Source organism: Lotus japonicus, chromosome 1 (assembly GCF_012489685.1).
Source record: "Lotus japonicus ecotype B-129 chromosome 1, LjGifu_v1.2".
NCBI lineage: Eukaryota > Viridiplantae > Streptophyta > Magnoliopsida > Fabales > Fabaceae > Lotus > Lotus japonicus.
Window position 1 is genome coordinate 71,071,297 of NC_080041.1, and position 15,540 is coordinate 71,086,836.

Genomic DNA, 15,540 nt, shown 5'->3' on the forward strand with positions numbered 1-15,540 from the left:
AGCAGCATAATTGACACTCTTTTTAAAAGATAAACTAATAGAAGAAAAATCAAGAGCTAACGCTCGACAATCTTTGTTGATGGTCTTGAAATAAGAACCGTTAGAAGCACACATTTGTCATCCCTCAAACACCACCAAACAATCCGACTAAAACAATCCGACGTAAAACTATTTAATTAATAAAAACATTTCAATAATAAAAAATAAAATTAGTATTAAAATCAATTATGGCTCAAGTGGTAGATGTATGTCTTATTCACCTTAAGTAATTTTGATGGAAGAAATACAATGCACATAGTATATGTATATGAGGCTACTTTTTAACAACCAAACCATTAATTTTTTTTTATGGAACCAAACCATTAATTTTAAATGTGATAAAACTTATATAATTTTTCAAAAAAGTTGAGAAAAAATAATATATATCTTCATTATCTAATTTTTTAATTCTTAAAGAGTGGGTGAGGATATGATATTTCATACTCTCGCGTGGGTGGGCTCCAAAGTTTTCCAAGTTTATTGATTTCCCATCAATTGCATGCCACTTTGAGATCCGACAATGGCCTATAGAAAACTCTCTCCGAATGCCATGTATTTTGCATTCCATAATTTTATCATACTTGCTGTCTGCAATTTCATTTCTTCAATGGAGGCCTTTCGTTTGTTAGCCAAAGCAATCCAACATTGTCATGATGAAGAGACATCTTTAATTAAATTAAAATACCGTGTAGTGCCCTTTCTATACACAAATCTTTAGGATGACATATGACTCATAACCCCATGTTTTCTCTCTAATAACAGCAACAATGGCCATGACAATATATCAACCGGGGCAAGCTGAGAGGCAAGCTGAGAAGTTCATATACATAAACATATAGGACAGACACACCATACTTGTGACGGTTTTGACATATGATTAATTAAGGCGAACACCACTCTGACACACACGCATATATACGAAGATTTTTAACCACCACTAGGAATGAGAATGGGTAAGGTCTGGGTAGGGTACTATAGTACCCATTCCCATACCCGCATTTTAAAAAATTATCCGTACCCGTCCTCATACCCGCGTGGGTAGCAACTTGAATGCTCGTCCCCGTACCCTCTGGGTACCTATATGCCCGTACCCGTGCCCATTACTCGCAATTTAGCTAACCAAAATATATTTTTCACTATTTTTATTAATAGAAAACAAAAAATACAACTAACTTTTTAAATAAAAAACACTAATATAAATACAAAAGATTATCTACGTAACAAATAAAATCAAGCAACTAAGAATATATTTTTTTAGAACGAATAAGCAAGAAAGATATAACTTAATTTTTAATTTTTAATTTATAATATAGTCCTAAAGTTGTAGGTTATTAACTTACTTATTTAAAAAATAAATGGGAGTAAGTTAGCAATGATTATGAATACTATAAATAGTCACCTATTTTTTAAAATAAGTAAGTTTGAAAGCTTTGTTCATATAATTCTTTGTCAAGCAACTTTGTTTTATGAGTTATTAGCATAATTTTTTTTCCTCATCAAATTACTTTTTTTGGTTTATTCGTTTTGTTTTATTATTTTATGAAAATAAAAGATATAAATAATATGGAGTTGTGAGACTAGAGTAATAGAGCTAAAAATTACTCAAAGTTGAAAATTGGAAGTTAGAGCAAAATTTGCATCAATTACTTATGAGTTGCTTTGAGCTTCTTAACACTTTTAATCCACGTGCTAAAAACTAAAAGTTAAGATGTTAGTGATGTATCATGTATGGATACTTTAGATCACCTATTCATTTCACAATTATGATAATTCTCTTTTTAAAATTGTTTCAAAAATAGTTAGGTAAATTATGTGGTGCCTCCCTATTTTTAAGGGTGTGGTGCCTCCAACCCTTTTAGCAAATAATATGCTGCCATGTGTATTAGTATTTTCAAATTTTATTTTTCTGTTCAAATTTGAATTGTTTTTTAGAAAATCAAAAATGTTTTATATTTTATTTTCAGAGGGGTCTTTTAGCAATTGTTTGAAAGTTGTATATTATCTTTTAACCATCATTGAGAATTTTTACCAAGCTTATTCGTATTCTGAGTTCAACCCATTTTCTTCTTCTTCTTCCTTGAACCCTAAATAGTATCAGCTTCTTCACCTTCTAGCTTCTTCATCGTTCGTTTTTCGCACACGAGGACCATTGTCGTCATCAGCTTCTTCACGTTCCAGCTTCTTCATTGTCGTTCGAGCTTTTGTATCTTCCATCTCGATTTGCCGTCAACAATCAAATAGCACGGTCCGTTTCTGAATCTGGGTTTAGTGTGTTTTGGTTCTAAAATCGCATTTTCCTAATCTATTATTCGTTGCTGTTGTTTGATTTCAAATTCAGGGGTTCTTATATTTGTGGGTTTTGAATCTGGGTTTAGGGTTTAAATCGCATTTTGGGTATTGTGCTTTTGGGTTTAGGCTTTTGAATCGGTGGGTTTAGGGTTTAAAAAATCGGAATGAAATTTTTTTCGTTTAAGGTTTACAAAATTGATTTCGTTGTTTTCGAAAATCAGGTTTTGTTTACTTAAAATCTTTGTGTTGTACTTATTTATTGGTTTCGTTGCATAGGTTTGCTGCCATGGCAGATGTGAATGAATATTTCTCTATTGACTTGTCTAATGATGGAGGTATGAGTGAGGATGAAGATTCTGAGGCTGTGGCTGATGATGGCAATAATGAGAATTCTAATCCAGATCGTTGCAAATTAATCCCTGACTTGACAGCTGATGAGATAAGGGAGCTGGTGTTTTGTTCTGAGAAGGATGCTGTTGAATTTTACCAACACTATGCCCATTTCAAAGGTTTTGGTGCAAGGAAAGATGATGTCCGTCGTGATCGAAAGGGTAATATTATTAGTCGTCAACTGGTGTGTAATAGGGAAGGTGAGAGACATGAGAAGAATTTGAATAAGGTTAGCCGAGTCAAAGAAGCAAAGCCTATTACCAGAGTGGCTTGCCCAGCAAAGTTTCGTGTCCGTTTTCATGCAGACTCAAGCAAGTGGAAGGTTGTGCTATTTGAACCAGAACACAATCATGGGTTGACACTTGCATCCCACGTTCATTTAATGCCCTCATTCAGGGGATTGACTGATGGTGACAAGGCTCAAGTAGACAGTCTAAAGCTGTATGGGGTGAGAAGTTGCAACATAATGGGGCTTTTGATGGGTCAGAAAGGTGGGCATGAATCGGTGGGTTTTCTGAAAAAGGACTTATATAATCATGTTGATAAGAAGAAAAGGATAAGTTTAGGTGCTGGAGATGCAGCCAGTGCATTGAGTTATTTGCAGCGTAAGGGGGAGAAGGATCCCATGTTTTTTTTCAAATTCACAAGATCAGGTGAAGAAAATCTTGAAAACTTGTTTTGGTGCGATGGAACAAGTCGCCTTGATTACCAAGCGTTTGGAGATGTCATTGTTTTTTACAGCACCTACAAGAAGAACAAGTACAACAAACCGGTTGTTATCTTTTCTGGCTACAATCATCACAAGGAGACTACAATTTTTGCATGTGCCTTGGTTTGTGATGAGACCATTGAGACTTACAAATGGGTCCTGAAAGCCTTGGATGAAGCTATGTTTGGAAAGCAACCCAAAGCTGTTGTGACTGATGGAGACAAATCTATGCGTGAAGCAGTAAAGGTTGTGTTTCCTAATGCTACTCATAGGCTTTGTGGATGGCATATTCAGCAAAACTGTCTTGAGAAAATTAAGATTCCAGATTTCTTGAATGAATTTAAGACTTTGATTTATGGGAATTTCACTCCAGAACGTTTTGAAACTAAATGGCTGCAAGTGATTGAAAAGTATGGTATTGGTGAGGAAAAATGGATTAAACAGACGTATGAAACTAGGCAGATGTGGGCAACTGCGTTTATGCGAGAGAAATTTTTTGCCGGTATCAGGACTACCTCCCTATGTGAAGGCATTAACTCATTTATTAAGAGGTATGTGCAGTGCAAAAATAGCATCCTTGATTTCATTTATAACTTTGACAGAGTTGTGGAGGAGTATAGGCATAATGAGTTAGCCTCTGATTTCAAGTCAAGTTATGGTGAGCCTGTCTTGATTACTGCTTTGAGTCACATTGAAAAAGGAGCAGCAAAGTTGTTGACATTGAATATGTTTAGGGAAGTGAGACATATGATTCAACGAGCACTTAACCTTAATCTTGTTGAACGATCAGAGATTGGTACCACAGTGATGATAAAGTTTAGCATTTGTCGTCATCCAAACACTCAGTTCTTGGTCATTTATGACAAGAATCAGAACATGTTTGATTGTGATTGTGGGTTTTCTGAATATGTTGGCATACCTTGTTCTAACATTATATGTGCTATGAGAACTGAGAACATGAATGAATTCTCTGCTAGTATTGTTTCTAAAAGGTGGCTGAAGACTGCAAAGGCTGATTCATTACAATCTATCCCTGCTATGGAGGTTGATACTGATAGAATGAAAATGCTGCGTAGAGGTGCAATTTCTGCTGCATGCAACTTTCTGAGTGAATATGGTGCTGATGACTCTTCTGATTTCTCAAATGTTGTAATTCAGGTTCCCTCTGATACGATTGTCCTGCACGATGCTGGGACAAGAGGTTCGACAACCGCTTAACAGTAAAACAAAACTTAAGAACAGAAACAATAACACACAGTAATTGTTAACCCAGTTCAGTGAAAAACTTTCACCTACGTCTGGAGGGTTTGCACCCAAAGAAAGGAAATCCACTATCTCAAGATTCATGAATTACAGACACTCATGAACAACTCAGTTCATAGTTCACTTCCTAATCTACCCAGTGTATTTCTACTTAGAATCTCAACCTAAGTATGAGAGCCCCTCTCACTTTCTCTCAATCACTGCCACAGTGATTGGTGAACACAATGAACAATCTGAGTTTGAATGCAATCAAACAACACAGAACCCTTCTTTCCTTTATAGAATCAGTGAGCAAAGAGGATTCACAGTTAACAAAGGACAAAGCACAAAAACAAATCCTAAAACACTCGATCTCTCTCTCTATCAGCTTCAGTCATCTTCATGTTTTAGGTCTTCATCCTTTTATAGACTTCAGCAGCGGTAGCATGGGCTTTAGAGTCGGCACGGGCTGAAGAAACAGATTGCAGTAACAGCAATTCAAAACGCAATCTTGATAGATTCGGTTTCTTATTGCACAAGTAAAGATAGAAACCAATCTTTTAACAAAGATTATTTCAACAAATAACAACCCAACAAATAAAACCCTTCTGGAATAGCTACTTGCTCCTCAAGTAACTCAAAAACATATCTTCAGTAAATCTTCAGAGGGCCCACAACAGAAACACAAGTTGAGGACTGATGCCCTAGCTTCACGGAATCAGATGCCATGGCATCTGCTTCGACAATCGGTTGTTTTGACAAAATGCATGGCAACATGTTCCAACAATCTCCCCCTTTGTCAAATTTTGTCTAAAACAACTCACAACCAGAGAGGATAAAAACTAGAGAATCAATTCTCCCCCTTAAACATTGATCCCCCTCACATGATGCATCCATACCAACAACTTAGCATACTCGGAACAAAAACCACTTAGCATACAAAAACACTAACAGAAGTACTATCAATCCTTAGCATATGATGACTTCACAGTTGATCAGCTTGAACTTCAACAAACCAGAAAACTAACAGAAGTTACTTGCACATAAGCTAGCCTCATAAAGCTAAGCTAAGCTAGCCATATAAAACCAGAAGATGCAACTTGAAACAAACAAAGCCATTGTCTTGAACTTGTCTTCAGAACAAAGCTAACACTGGCAAAACACACAAAATCTTCACAGAAGCAAAGCAACTTCACAGTAGTAACATAGGTCTTCATAGCAGTACCACAAAATTTTACAGACCACATAGCAGATAGAATCTTCAATATCAAAAGAATCTTCAATCTCAAACTACTCCCCCTTTTTAGCACAAATTTGCAAAGGGTGCACGAATACATCCATAAACAAACGAAAAGAGCAAAAGAACATAGCAAACTAGTCTTCAGAACCGGACTCCTCCCCAGACCCATCTGCACTTTTCTCTGCACTCTCTTCAGATCCTTCCTCCTGAGCAGCTATAGCAGCAGCACTTTGCTCACCTTCATGGCGTTCTGCTTCCTGCAGCTTGATTAACAAAGCATCAACCTTGAGCTTCCTGCCAGTGCTCACCCTGATGGTCTCCTGCAAAGCCTTGGAGACTTCCTGTAGTTCAGCAATTATGGCCTGAGTGCTAGCTTCAGTCACAGGAGGGGCAGATGTCCTGCTGGTTAGCAAGGCAATGTCTAGAACATGTGGTTCCAGAAACAAGCATTGATCTAAGGTGATTGGAACTCCACGAGACACAGCCACATCATCAGCCCTAAGTATCTGAGGATGCTGCTTTAGAATGATCTCAGTAAGAAGTGAAGGAAATGAAACAGGCAGCTTCACAGCACAGGTATCAGCATGCTTCAATGTCTGCTCAAACACAAAAGTTCCAAAATCAAAAGCAATAGACTTGCCAATCCTATAGATCAATTTGGCAAGCGTTGCAGAAACACCAGAGGTATGCTGAGTAGGAACCCAATTCACAGCACCAATCCTGTTAAGGATAGCATACTTCACACTGAGATTTCCAGTAGACAACAACTTCTTGCTTGGCCACTTCTTCACATAACCAGCAGTAAGTTCCTTGACCACATCATCCATGGACACTTCTTCATCAACAAATTCAATAGCACTTCTGCCAAGTGCTTGATTGATCACAGCAGGTGAGAACACAACACACTCAGCCCTCACATAGACTTTCCTGAATTCTGCACTATCAGGAAGTCCAACATCAACAGAGAGATTCACCAAGAACTCTCTCACAAGCTTCTCATAGCACCTTCCAACATTCTGAATAGTCTTCATCAGACCTGCTTTCTCAATAAGTGCAATAACATCTCTGCATTCAAGAACATCAGAGTCAACTTCCCTTTCCTTGGCCATTCTCCTCTTGCAAACAAACTTCCACTTCTGAACATTCTCTTCTAAGTGAAAGGACACTCTATCAATAGGAACAGCAGGAACATTCTGAGGAATACGCTTACCAGAAAACTTCTTTTTCTCAGAAGATCGAATGTCCTGGACATCGACTTCAACATCTGACTCAGAGTCTTCAACTTCAACTGGAATCTTCCTCTTCTTCTTCTCATTTGGAGTCTTGTCTTCCTTTTGCTTTCCCTTACTCTTCACACTAGCCTGTCGTGACTTGTAGGTTATAGGTGTAGACTTGGATTTCTTTGATGGAGTAGGAGTGACTTCAGGAAAAGAAACCCTTCTTTTCTTCTTCATCCTCGCAGCAACACTATCAGCAAAGGACTCAGTCAGAAGAACATCATCAGAACCATCATCAGAGATGTCCTGAACAGAGGCTGGAGCCTGGATTGGTTCTTCAGAGTTGATACCCTCAGAGTTACCATTCTTTGGATCAGCATCCTTCGAAGAGGATGAAACAGAGATATCAGGCTGGGTAGCATCGCCTGAATCTTCATGAGAAGTGGAATCCTTTCCAGGATTTTCTTGAGCAGAACTTTCCTTAGACCCAGATGTCTCAACATCAGGCACAACATCAGGGGGCGATTTCACAGGAGAATCTTCATCATTGATTTTCTCTTCATCAGTAACTTCTTCAAGGATAGGAACATTTGTGGGTTTGTTGTTCTTGACCTGTGATTTGTAGACCTTACACGTTGGGTTTCTTGATCTCATCTTCTTGGGAGCTTTCTTGGACACAGAAGATGGTTGAGAAGAATCACTCTTCAAACCCATACACTTAACTCCTTTAGCAGTTCTTTCAATCTTGGCCTTGACAGATTCCTTCTTTCCTGAACTTTGAGACATGATGAATCGAGAGCAATTACAAACAGAGTACAGAACAACGAAACAGAATTGCAAATGAGAGATGACAAGTCTTGAAGAAGATAGATGCACAAGCGGTTGAGAGAACACAATTTGTCCGTTGGAGGTAGTTATAGGATAAGTGAACCATGAAGTAACGTTCTCTCTGCTGATGTCACAACGGCAGCTAATGATGACCAAGAAGAAACTAACCGTTAACACACTGGGGCACGCTAATTGCTGCGCATCAGAAAGACAAATCCCTAGACTTCCTCTTAATTTTTCAAAAGTGATTGCATCAAGGGGTTTTGTGAAAATATCAGCCAATTGCTTGTCAGTTGTAACATGATCCAAATTAACAACTTTATCCTCCACCAAGTCTCTAATAAAATGATGTCTAATGTCAATATGCTTGGTCCTGCTATGCTGTATGGGATTCTTAGAAATATTAATTGCACTGAGATTGTCGCAGTACAATGTCATGACATCCTGTTCAACATCATACTCCTTCAGCATTTGCTTCATCCACATGAGTTGTGTACAACTACTTCCTGCTGCAATATATTCTGCTTCAGCTGTAGACAATGAGACACAATTCTGCTTCTTGCTAAACCATGAAATCAAATTATTCCCTAGGAAGAAACATCCACCAGATGTGCTCTTTCGATCATCTGCACTACCTGCCCAATCTGCATCACAGAATCCAACTAAAGAGGAATTTGTATCATGAGTATAGAGAATACCATAGTCACTTGTGCCATTGATGTACATGATAATTCTCTTGACTTGTAGCAGATGACTTGCTTTAGGAGCTGCTTGATATCTAGCACAAACTCCGACAGCAAATGTGATGTCTGGTCTGCTAGCAGTGAGATACAACAAGCTTCCAATCATACTTCTATAGAGACTTTGATCAACATCTTCCCCCTGCGCATCCTTGGAAAGTTTGATGTGTGTAGCAGCAGGAGTTCTCTTGTGACCAGCATTTTCAAGGCCAAACTTCTTGACTAACCCTTTAGCATACTTACTCTGTGATATGAACATAGAATCCTCCATTTGTTTGACTTGTAGTCCTAGAAAATAATTCAATTCACCAACTAGGCTCATCTCAAATTCAGATTTCATTTGTCGGACGAAATGCTCCACCATTGAGTTCGACGTTCCTCCAAATACAATGTCATCCACATAAATCTGTGCTATCATGAGCTTACCTTTGTCATTCTTCACAAACAGAGTTTTATCAATTCCACCCTTACTGTAACCATTGCTTACAAGGAATTTAGTTAACCTTTCATACCAAGCCCTAGGTGCTTGCTTCAAGCCATACAAGGCCTTCCTCAACTTGTACACATGATCTGGATGATGTGGATCTGTAAATCCTTTAGGTTGTTCAACATAAACTTCTTCACTCAAATAGCCATTCAGAAAAGCACTCTTCACATCCATCTGATAGAGTCTGAACTTCAAGAGACAAGCAACACCTAACAAGAGTCTTATAGATTCCAGTCTAGCTACTGGAGCAAAGGTTTCATCAAAATCAACTCCTTCTATCTGAGTATATCCTTGAGCAACTAGCCTTGCTTTATTCCTTGTGACTGTTCCCGTTTCATCTGATTTGTTCTTGAAGATCCACTTAGTGCCAATGATGTTTACTTCTTCAGGTCTAGGCACTAACTCCCACACTTCATTTCTCCTGAACTGCTCTAGCTCCTCTTGCATAGCATTTATCCAGTATTCATCAGTGAGAGCTTCATTGACATTCTTGGGTTCTATCTTGGAGATGAAACAACTGTGAGCAATTATACTTCTAGATCTGGTAGTCACCCATTCTTGAAGATTACCTATAATGTTTTCTTGAGGATGATTCTTCTGAACCCTGATTGATGGAGCTTTGTTTGATGTGATATCTTTGTCTTCCTTTTCATCAGCACTTGTTTCTGACTCATTGTCGAGGGCGGTTACTGGAGCATCGGCTGGAACATCAGCACCATCATCATCTTCATTCAAAACTGCTTCTTCCTTCTTGCTTGGTTCATCATCCACAGTCACATTCACAGATTCCATCATGGTCCTTGTGCGAGAGTTAAAAACTCTATAAGCTTTGCTGTTCATAGAATATCCCATGAAAATTCCTTCATCACTTCTAGGATCAAGCTTCCTTTTAGGATCACGATCTGCAAGGATATAACATTTACTTCCAAATATGTGAAAGTATTTTACAGACGACTTTCTTCCTTTCCATAGCTCATACTGTGTAGAGGATGTCCCTGCCCTGATGGTGACTCTATTATGTATGTAACAGGCAGTACTCATAGCTTCAGCCCAGAACTGGTGTGGAATCTTCTTAGCATGTAACATTACTCTAGCTGATTCCTGGAGAGTTCTATTTTTCCTTTCAACTATTCCATTATGCTATGGAGTGATGGGGGCAGAAAATTCATGGCTAATACCTTTTGTTCCACAGAACTCCAAGAATTTTGAATTCTCAAACTCTCTTCCATGATCACTTCTGATTCTTACAATCACACAGTCCTTCTCATTCTGAAGTCTCATACATAGATTCTTGAATATTTCAAAAGTCTCTGATTTTTCTCTCATAAATTCAACCCATGTATACCTTGAAAAATCATCTACACAGACAAACACATACCTTTTTCCTCCCAAGCTCTCAACCTGCATGGGACCCTTGAGATCCATGTGAAGCAATTCCAGAACCTTTGTCGTGGTCTGATGCTGGAGCATCTTGTGTGGCACCTTGGTTTGCTTACCAATCTGACATTCTCCACATAGCTTTCCTTCTCCCAAGCTCAAATTGGGCAATCCCCTTATTGCTTCATCTGCAAGAATCTTTTGCATGCTCCTGTAGTTGAGATGTCCTAGTCTTTGATGCCATACATTCACCTCATCTTCTTTAGTTAACAAACATCTGGAAACATGAGCTTTTTCTTCTGATGTCCACATATAACAGTTGTCTTTTGATCTGACTCCTCTCATCACAACTCTCTCATCATCAGTGGTCACAACACATTCTATCTTATTGAACTTCACATCATATCCTTGATCACACAGTTGACTTATGCTGATTAGGTTGGCTGTTAAACCATTTACAAGTAACACATTGTTCAAGTTAGGAGATTCTGTGCTAACAAGCTTTCCTACTCCCTTGATCTTTCCTTTAGCTCCATCTCCAAAAGCAACATAGTTGGTGGAGTGACTTCTGATGTCTTGCAAGAAGCTCTTGTTTTCTGTCATGTGCTTTGAGCAGCCACTATCAAAATACCAATCTTCCTTTGATGATGCTCTGAAAGACGTGTAGGCTACCTGACATCTGACTTCACCCTTAGGCTTCCATTGCTTCCTCATCTGAACAGGCTTTTTATCGTGCATCTGAGGATAACCATATAACCTGTAACAGTAGGGCTTTATATGACCATTCTTACCACAGTAGTGACACTTCCAAGGTACAGTTTTGTCAAGCTTAAGCTGGGGTTTCACATGCAGAGGTATATGTCGAGGCAATGAATCTGGCAACTGATAATTTCTGGGCTTCTTGAATTCAGTTTCTTTTGCTGCAGACACAAATTTCTTTGAACCTTTCTGATTTTCTTTGTTTGCTGTTCTATAGTCAAAGCCAATTCCCTTCAAACTCCCTCCTTGCTTGCTAGTTTCTTTCAGAATTTCATCAAGCATGTCAGAACCACTGTTCAACATTCTAACAAATTTGTGAGTAGCTTCAAGCTTTCTTGTCAGAGTTGTCACTTCCTCTTGAAGTCCTGCATTAATCAATAGTAGATTAGCCTTTTCCATAACATCAGCATTATTAATCTTACTTTGCCATTCCTCCAGATCTTCCTTCAGCTTTGTGCTGAGCTTTTTCAGCCTTTCATTCTGAGAGACAAGTTGTTCTATCTCACTTTGCTTTTCTCTCACAAGTTTACATGCTTCTTCCCACTTGATGTGTAGCAGCTTGTGAGTCTCAGCCAGTTCCTCATCTGTAATGTCCTCATCACTTGTATCAGACTCATAGATGGTTCCAGAGAAAGCATTGACTTTGTTTGCAGATATCTCCTCCTCATCTTCAGTGTCTTCATCTGACCAAGTTACCATCATACCTTTCTTCTACTTCTTTAGATAGGTGGCGCATTCAGACCTGATATGGCCATATCCTTCACATTCATGACACTGCACTCCTTTATTCTGACCAGATCTTTCTTATTCTTTGGTCTTCCTCTGTGAATTAGAAAACTTGGGTTTGTTATCGAACTTCATGTCCTGAACATTAGGCCTGGTTCTTTTGTCAATCTTTCTCAATGCTCTGTTGAATTTTTTAGCTAGCATGGCCAGAGCCTCAGAAAGATTTTCACCCTCACAGTCTTCATCATCACCTTCATCAGTGTTCGACACAAAAGCAATACTCTTATTCTTCTTCTCAGATTTTCACTCAGTTTCAACTCAAATGTCTGCAAAGAGCCAATCAGTTCATCAACCTTCATGTTCTCAATGTCTTGAGCCTCCTCAATTGCAGTGACTTTCATAGCAAACTTCTGAGGAAGAGATCTCAAGATCTTCCTTACAACCTTCTCATCTGACATAGGTTCTCCCAAAGCAAATGAAGCATTAGACAAGTCACGGACACGCATGTGAAATTCTGAAATAGTCTCTTCTTCAGTCATCATCAAATTTTCAAATTGAGTAGTAAGCATCTGAAGCCTTGACATCCTTACTCGAGTAGTTCCTTCATGTGCAGTTTTCAAAATTTCCCAAGCATCCTTTGCCACAGTACACGTATTGATCAGCCTAAACATATTCTTGTCAACTCCATTAAAGATAGCATTTAGAGCCTTTGAATTTCCAAGAGCAGCTTCATCTTCAACACTGGTCTATTCTTCTTCAAGTTTTTTCCACAACAGTAGTAGAGGTGCCTTCAACCTCAGCCTTAGTGGGGTGCTTCCAACCCTTGACAATAGCTTTCCAAGTCTTGTTGTCAATTGATTTGAGAAAGGTTGTCATGCGAACCTTCCAGTAGTCATAGTTAGTACCATCCAGAATGGGTGGCCTATTGACTGATCCTCCCTCCTTGTTATCCATGAGAACTTGAATAAAACTCCCTGGAGCTCACCCAACCAGAACAGGGTGCCTGCTCTGATGTCAATTGTAATTCAGGTTCCCTCTGATACGATTTTCATGCATGATGCTGGGACAAGAGGTTCGACAACTGCTTAACAGTAAAACAAAACTTAAGAACAGAAACAATAACACACAGTAATTGTTAACCCAGTTCAGTGAAAAACTTTCACCTACGTCTGGAGGGTTTGCACCCAAAGAAAGGAAATCCACTATCTCAAGATTCAGGAATTACAGACACTCATGAACAACTCAGTTCATAGTTCACTTCCTAATCTACCCAGTGTATTTCTACTTAGAATCTCAACCTAAGTATGAGAGCCCCTCTCACTTTCTCTCAATCACTGCCACAGTGATTGGTGAACACAATGAACAATCTGAGTTTGAATGCAATCAAACAACACAGAACCCTTCTTTCCTTTATAGAATCAGTGAGCAAAGAGGATTCACAATTAACAAAGGACAAAGCACAAAAACAAATCCTAAAACACTCGATCTCTCTCTCTATCAGCTTCAGTCATCTTCATGTTTTAGGTCTTCATCCTTTTATAGACTTCAGCAGCGGTAGCATGAGCTTCAGAGTCGGCACGGGCTGAAGAAACAGATTGCAGTAACAGCAATTCAAAACGCAATCTTGATAGATTCGGTTTCTTATTGCACAAGTAAAGATAGAAACCAATCTTTTAACAAAGATTATTTCAACAAATAACAACCCAACAAATAAAACCCTTATGGAATAGCTACTTGCTCCTCAAGTAACTCAAAAACACATCTTCAGTAAATCTTCAGAGGGTCCACAACAGAAACACAAGCTGAGGACTGATGCCCTGGCTTCACGGAATCAGATGCCACGGCATCTGCTTCGACAATCGGTTGTTTTGACAAAATGCATGGCAACATGTTCCAACAAATGTTATCGAGGACATATACAAGCTTGTCATGAAATTTCAGAAACGTCGCCATCCCAATTCTGCTGCAACCAATTTATTTGTCATTGGTGACCCAGTTGTTGTCAAAACAAAGGGCGCTCCAAGGAAGAAGAAGTATAAGAAGACGAAAAGGCTATGCTCTAATTGCAGAAAAGGTGGCCACACAATCAGGACATGTCCTACATTATTTGAGGGTAATGAAGTTGGAGAAAGTTTTGCAGATGCTGAAGAAGATGAAGATTCATCTGTTGAAATTGATGGTGATAACACTGCTGATACTGTAAGTTGTTTGTATAATTTTTGTATTGGATTATTTTGCAGCCAATTACCATGTGTATGACATTAATATTTTAAATTGTATACAGCCTGTGCCATCATTAGGAGGAGATAATGGAGGACCCAGTTCAATGAGTAGAGTCAAAGCCAAAAGAAAGGCATGTTATATGTCATATTTACTATGTTGTATAAATTTGAGTGGCATGTTCTGTTGTAAAATTGTTGTTTATGGTTTATATTTGGCTGTGAATTTTAGGTGGGAGATAGAAGAACCCAAAAGGATGTTAAACGCAAGACTGGAAGTTCCCAAGCTATGGTGTCACCAACTATTGAGCAACCTCGAGCTGATATTGAAGCCCCTCCAATGAGTTTCCCTAGTGGGTTCAATTTGTTTCCCCAATTCCCTGCGAGCCAGATTTTATAATCTTTCCATCCTTTTGCTTCATACCAACAATCGCCTTATGGCACTCAGTAGAAGACTGAATATTGGATGTGGCTCTGAATTTTGCTTGGAATTGCTATTGCATTGTGTAGCTTAAACCATTAATGGACCTGTTTTTTTTATGTAATTTTTGCTGGGAACTAATATGGCTATGTTATTGAAGTCCTGGCTGATTTTGAAGTATTTTTTGTTTATGAAGTCTTGAACTTATTATGATTGAATGTTGGACCAATGAATTTTATTGCCGAATTATTAACTCATAGTTTTTGAGTTCTTTCATATTTGGACCATGCTTAGTTTAAAATATTTCAGGTACCATCTTTGTGCCATATTTATGCAATCCAGTACTTATATAAAAAAGACCAATTTTATAGTTTGTTTGCAATAATCTGTACAAAATGGGTTAAAAAAAGAAGAACATGAGATTTGAATCAGGGACATGTAGAACCAACATAAAAAATAATTAAAAACTGATTATATGAGGATTCGAACCTAGGACATGTGGGAAATATAGGATGCTACTAACCACTGAGCTAGAAGTAATTATTGATATGAAACTATAAACATATATATTTAATGAGTTAATGCGAGTATTTAATTGAGTTAAGACAGGTCAAACTTATTGCTCCGCCGCTCTCCATATTATGTCAAATTTAAACTTATTGAAGCTTCATATTAGGCCTTTATCCGTCTTAAGCTTTGCCGAGACTCTTATTGCTCCGCCGCTCTCCATATTAGGTCAAACTTAAACTTAAGTAAGACCGAAGCTTCATATTAGGTCTTTATCCGTCTTAAGCTTTGCCGAGACTCTTATTGCTCCGCCGCTCTCCATATTAGGTCAAACTTAAACTTAAGTAAGA

The 15,540-nt window shown here is 38.4% G+C and overlaps 1 protein-coding gene across 1 annotated transcript; it reads left to right on the plus strand.

Annotated features, from left to right (window-relative positions):
* The first annotated feature begins 2,614 nt into the window (after nt 1–2,614).
* LOC130744636 (protein FAR1-RELATED SEQUENCE 5-like) lies at nt 2,615–14,662 on the plus strand. Its single transcript, XM_057596806.1, has 4 exons — nt 2,615–4,585; nt 13,985–14,242; nt 14,328–14,396; nt 14,495–14,662. The coding sequence occupies exons 1-4, from the start codon at nt 2,615–2,617 to the stop codon at nt 14,660–14,662; spliced, it is 2,466 nt and encodes an 821-aa protein (XP_057452789.1).
* Nucleotides 14,663–15,540: the final 878 nt, after the last annotated feature.

Bases quoted from the DNA above. Each gene is read 5' to 3' on its own strand.
- LOC130744636 (XM_057596806.1), top strand. From the start codon at position 2,615: ATGGCAGATGTGAATGAATATTTCTCTATTGACTTGTCTAATGATGGA. The intron at 14,243-14,327 runs GTAAGTTGTTTG...AATTGTATACAG, and splicing joins GTGATAACACTGCTGATACT to CCTGTGCCATCATTAGGAGG. The intron at 14,397-14,494 runs GCATGTTATATG...TGTGAATTTTAG, and splicing joins GAGTCAAAGCCAAAAGAAAG to GTGGGAGATAGAAGAACCCA.